General features: G+C 50.1%; 1 protein-coding gene across 1 annotated transcript; it reads right to left on the bottom strand.

Annotated features, from left to right (window-relative positions):
- Window positions 1-1,709: 1,709 nt before the first annotated feature.
- Window positions 1,710-2,927, bottom strand: LOC112170790 (protein NYNRIN-like). Its single transcript, XM_024308087.1, has 2 exons — window positions 2,271-2,927; window positions 1,710-2,150 (listed from the first exon to the last, which is right to left on the bottom strand). Exons 1-2 carry the CDS (start codon window positions 2,925-2,927, stop codon window positions 1,710-1,712), a joined length of 1,098 nt encoding a protein of 365 aa, XP_024163855.1.
- Window positions 2,928-5,790: the final 2,863 nt, after the last annotated feature.

Below are 5,790 nucleotides of genomic sequence, written 5' to 3'. Positions count from 1 at the left end.
GGATTTAAAACCTCACACAAATATGTATATTATTGTTATTATTATTATTATTATTATTATTTTTTTTTGTGTCACTCATCCTTTCCACTTTCGACTAACCTTTGAACTGATTGTAGTGAAAGCGCCGAAGAGGAAACCCCGGAAAGGCAAGGAGGAGGACAGAATGGACGATGCCCAATTGATGGAAATGCTGATGGGCCAGGGAGAAGACGCCCTTCACATCGACGTCGACCTAGGGTCGAAAGGTACGAGTCGGTCCATTGAAGAAACCCTGCTGGAGATCGCTGATGAAGGATATGGTGAGCCTGACCCCGACGCTCCCGTGACCCACATCGCGCAGCCCTCCATGGCCGATGTCATCACGATAGATGACACCGGGATGGGAAAAGTACCGGCCCCATTGCCGATTTCCTCTCGCTCAACTGGGAGCGATGAGGCCTTACTCCCTGGTGAGAAGAAGAGATCCCACAGGCATCGGCATCGGGCTGATAAGGAGGTGACGTACACTGGCCGGGATGTCCAGGGAAAGATCACCCGCGACCAGAGTCGTCGCCTTCTCTTGGCCTGTTATCTCCCGCCATTCCGGTAATCCCCAAGAAGCCCATCAAGCAGCTGCTGAGTGAGTACGGGGTTGCCGATGAAAAGTTCGTGCGGTCCATGCTTGGGGATCTAAAGGATATTGACCTCGACCGGGTTCGGGCCAAGGATAACACTCCCCAGGAGAATCACCGTCTTTCCCGGGAATCAATGATGCGAGTAAGTCTTCTATTTTCTCCGGCGCTTTTTTTATTTTATTTTTATACACTCACTAATCGGTGTATCTGCAGGCACTCTTCAATGTGTACGCCATTGACGCCAGCGAGGAAGATACTCATCTGAAGGAGGAGGTTAGCAATCTTTCCGGGCAGGTGAAGTATCTTCATGGCGAGAAGGCCAAGCTGGAGAAGGAGCGGGACTCAATGAGGACTGAGATGGCCGCCGCTAAGCAGTGGATCGTGGAGCTTGAGGGTGAAGTCGCTGAGGCGCGGGAAGAGGTAAAAAACTCCCGGGACTCCGAGAAAAAGGCTGCAGAGTCTGCCGTCTCATGGAAGGAGAAGGCAGACCACCTGGAGGATCGTCTTCCCGCGGAGAGGCACGAGGCCGTGGAGGAGTACAAGTCCTCGGAAGAGCTCATCTCTATGCTAGCTGCTGCCCAAGATAAGGCTGTCATTATGAAGTTCAAGGAGTGGGTGGCGGCCGGATACTTAGATGAAGCCAAATTCAAGCGGGGTCTCCTGGAGAGGAAGAAGAAAGATCGGGAGGCGGCTGCCAAGTCTGGTGCCGGTGGGTCCCAGAGTACCGGTGGAGATCGGTTGTAAAATTTTTTTTTTTTTTCCATTTTGAACAATTATCTTATTGTCTGGTAGTCCAGGCTTTTTGTGAATGGAAACATCCAGACTTTGAATGGGAATTGGAAAGGAATTAAAATTTCTGTGATTTTCGTTACCGTAAGCATTTGTTTGCATCACTTATTACCGGAATAGAGTAACTGACAATAGCTATGTCCGGGAATGTCCGGGGTAGGTAAAAAAAATGCCAGAAATGGTCTGAATAATTCATTTTTCCATTCAAATACCACTAGGTGGTTAAATACAGAATGGGTACCCGATGGGTAGCTTGCCATAGCTGTATGTTCAAAAAGCAAAAGCTAGGACAAGATGCTCCCGGAGCTACTTATAGTAATACCGTAGGCGCTGGGTATTCCATGGATGCCTGGAAATGACCCCGTTCATGTCCCGGATGAAAAAGGTTGCGGGACCTACCTCTTCAATGATCTCGTAAGGGCCTGTCCAGGATGGATCCAGTCCCCGGGGCTCTGGGTAGACTTGCTTCATGACCCAGTCCCCCAATTTTAATGTCCGGGACTGTACCTTGGCATCGTAGTAACGAGCTATCCTCCGCTTGTTTGCCAAGTTATGCATGTGCGCCACATCTCTTCGTTCCTCGAGTAAATCGGCATCGAGGTGTAGGCCCTGTGAGTTGGTACCCGCATCGAAGTATTCGATCCGGGGACTCTGGATTTGTGTTTCAATAAGGAGTACTGCTTCTGATCCAAAAGCCATGCAGAAAGGGGTCTCCCCGGTAGCCTCCGTTGCCGTGGTCCTGATAGCCTATAACACCTCCGGGAGTTTAGCAGCCCAAAGACCCTTTGCTTCGTCAAGCTTCTTTTTCAGTATTTTCTTGATTATCTTGTTGACAGCTTCGACCTGACCGTTGGTCTGGGGGTGAGCCGGGGAAGCATAGAGGATCCTAGTGCCTAGGTTCTGTGTGTAAGTCCTCAACTCATCATTGTCAAACTGGGTACCATTGTCCGCGACTGTGGTATCCGGGACTCCAAACCTGCAGTAAATGTTCTTCCATAGGAAGCTCTTGACCTTTTCCGTGGTGATGGCGACGAGAGGTTCTGCCTCAACCCACTTTGTTTGGTAGTCCACGGCAACAATGGCGTATTTGAACTGTCCTACTGCTGTGGGAAGTTTACCAATCAGGTCCAAACCCCACTGACAGAACGGCCATGGTGCCAGGAGGATGGAAAGGGCGATGGGCGGTGCCCTTGGGATATTTGCATACATTTGGCATTTGTGGCAAGAACTGGATATTGTTTGGGCCAGAGCCGACATGGTTGGCCAGAAATATCCTGCCCTTAGGGTCTTGTGCGCAAGAGATCGGGCTCCGGCATGGTTACCACATACACCAGCGTGAATGTCCTTCATTATTTTGTGACCTTCCTCCGGCGTTACACACTTTAGGTTGGGAAAGCAATGCCCCCTTCTGTACAGTTTGCCATTCATGATCGTGTATCGAGCTGACCTTAGCTGTAGTCTTCTGGCCTCGACCTTATCATCCGGTACTAGGCCGTCGATCATGTATCTCAAAATTGGGTCCATCCATGAAGCTGTGTGATCCACGGAAAATATTTATGACACCGTCTTAGAAGTGCTAGGTCCTGCTAGTATTTCGACCTTGGTGGCCCCATAGGTAGGGTTTGGAGAAGTTGATGCGAGCTTTGCAAGGGCGTCTGCCTTGTCGTTTTCTGCCCTCGGTATTTGGGTAAAAATGTAGGAGGTAAACCTCTGAACTAATGCCCGGGCCAAGGCCTGGTAGGAGGACATGTGGGGCTCCTTTGCCTCAAAGTTACCGCTGACCTGGTTTACGACTAACTGAGAATCACTAAAGATACTAAGGTGCTGCACCCCTAGTTCCCGGGCGATCTGTAGACCTGCTATAAGTGCCTCGTACTCGGCGACATTGTTGGATGCTTTGAAGGCAAACTTGAGGGCGTACTCGTAGACTTGCTCGTCCGGGCTAATTAGCAGGATGCCGGCTCCGCTGGTTTTCTTGTTGGATGCTCCATCAACGTATAATCGCCAAGTGCTTGGCGGAGGTGGATCTGCAGCTAGTGGTTCCGATGATTCCCGGTTTGGGTTATGGGAGGGGATTGATTCTGAAATAAAATCTGCCGCTGCCTGGCCTTTGATGGCTGTCCGGGGCTGGTACTTGATATCGAACTCCCCCAATTTGATGGCCCATTTAATTAACCTGCCCGATACTTCTGGTTTCTGTAAAACCTGCCTTAATGGGTGATTAGTGAAAAAGCTGATCGAGTGTGCTTGGAAGTAATGTCTGATCTTTCGGGCTGATACTAGGAGAGCCAGTGCCACTCTTTCAATGTCCGGGTACCTGGATTCTGCCCCGGTGTAACCTTTTCCAGCGTAGTACACTGGGTATTCACAATCGGATTCCTTCCTAATCAGGACTGAGCTCATAGCCGTTGACGATGCCGCCAGATATACGTAAAGCATCTCTCCGGGAACAGGTTTGTAGAGTAGAGGTACCTCTGACAAGTATGACTTCAAACCAAGGAAAGCAGCCTCGTGCTCCGCTGTCCAGGCTATCATTTCGACGTGCTGGGCTTTTAGCAATTTGAAGAAAGGAGTACACTTGTCCGTCAGCCTGGAGATGAATCTTGACAGGGTGGCCACCTTGCCTACTAGAGATTGGACCTCGTTCCTGTAGGTTGGGGACACCATGTCTAATATAGCCTGCACCTTCTCTGGATTGGCCTCGATTCCCCTGTGGCTAATGATGTACTTGAGAAACTTTCCTACCTCGACCCCGAAGATGCACTTCTGTGGGTTAAGCCGCATCCCATTGCGCAATATGATGGTGAAGACGATTGACAAGTTGGCTACATGATCCTCCGGAGTTAGACTCTTCACCAGCATGTTGTCCACGTAGACCTCCATGATAGTACCGATAACCTCCGCAAACAAGGAGTTGACAAGTCGCTGATAAGTGGCACCTGCATTCTTTAACCCGAAAGGCATGACCTGGTAGCAATAGAGACTTTTGTCTGTGGTGAAGGCAGTGTGCTCCTTGTCTGCCGGGTTCATTCGAATTTGGTTGTACCCACTGAACGCATCCATGAAACTGAGTAACCGGTACCCAGCAGTGGAGTCGATTAATTGATCAATTCGCGGAAGCGGGAAGCTATCCTTAGGGCCTGCCGGATTGAGGCTTGTGTAGTCCACACACATGCGCCATGATCCCGGGGATTTCTTTGGTACCATTACCACGTTGGCTAACCACCGGGGGTATGTTACTTCCTTCATAAAGTTGATGCCGATCAGCTTCTTTACCTCAACCTGGATAGCCCGGTACTTCTCGTGTGTGAAGGCCCTTCGCTTTTGTCTTACCGGTGTTGAGTAAGGAACAATACTAAGATTGTGCGTGGCTATCTCTGGCGGTATACCGGGCATGTCCTCATAGGACCAGGCGAATGCAGATGTGTTAGATCGAAGAAACGAGATCAATTCTTCCCTGACAACCGGAGACAATCTTGTACCAATCCTAACAGTCCTGTCCGGGAACTGCTCTGATAGGACCACTTCTTCAATGTCTTCTACGGCACCGGGCCGTTCTTCGTCGAAGTCGGTATCTGCCCTGGGATCCTCGTACCTGTCCAGTAGAGGGTTAGTAGCTACGTGCAACATTTCAGACTTTCCCTTACCGCGTGATACAGTTAGAGAATAGCACTTCCTTGCGGCTGCCTGATCACCCCAGATCGTAGCAGTGCCGGCTGGGGTTGGTACTTTCATCATCAACATGTGACCTACTATAAAGGTTTTCGGACGCCAGAGTGCCGGCCGGCCCAGGATAGCATTGTAGGATGAGACGCAGTCCACGACAATGAACTCTGTTTTGATGGTTGAACAATTCGGGCTTTCGCCTATCGTGATCGATAGGTAATCTGATCTGAGTGGTTGGACGATATCTCCTAAAAAACTAATTAGGGGCTCGTTATCCTGTGACAGCTTGGACTTTCCCCTGTTCAAAGCGTTGTAAGCATTGCGGAATAATAAGCTGACTGACGCCCCGGTGTCCACGAGCACCCGGGACATTATATAATGGTCCATTTGGAGCGTGATTAGGAAGGGATCATCATGGGGCAACCTTAGGTCGGCCTCCTCCTCCTGCAGGAACGTCACCGATGTCCATCCGGTGCCACCGTCTTGCTGCGGAGCCTTGTGGAAGTTGAAAACTTCCTGACGACCGAAACTAGAATTTCGTTTCCTCCCCTGGGGGGGCAACTCTTTCGGGCCCCCACTGTGGATCGTGAAGATCTGGCCGTACACGTCTACAGCTCCTATCTCCTTAGCATGTAGGTATCGTTGAAGCTTGCCCCTCTGGATGAGGGACTCGACTGTATTTTTTAAAGCAACGCAAAGATTGGTATTATGTCCGGCATCT

This window comes from Rosa chinensis, chromosome 6, assembly GCF_002994745.2.
Source record: "Rosa chinensis cultivar Old Blush chromosome 6, RchiOBHm-V2, whole genome shotgun sequence".
Lineage (NCBI taxonomy): Eukaryota > Viridiplantae > Streptophyta > Magnoliopsida > Rosales > Rosaceae > Rosa > Rosa chinensis.
The sequence above is the reverse complement of the archived record's forward strand: the minus strand, read 5'-3'. Positions and strand labels throughout refer to the sequence as shown.

Excerpts from the sequence above, each read along its gene's own strand:
- LOC112170790 (XM_024308087.1), bottom strand. The coding sequence starts at position 2,927 with ATGGACCCAATTTTGAGATACATGATCGACGGCCTAGTACCGGATGAT. Across the intron at positions 2,151-2,270 it reads GGATCCTCTATGCTTCCCCG|GCTATCAGGACCACGGCAAC; the intron begins GCTCACCCCCAG and ends GAGGTGTTATAG.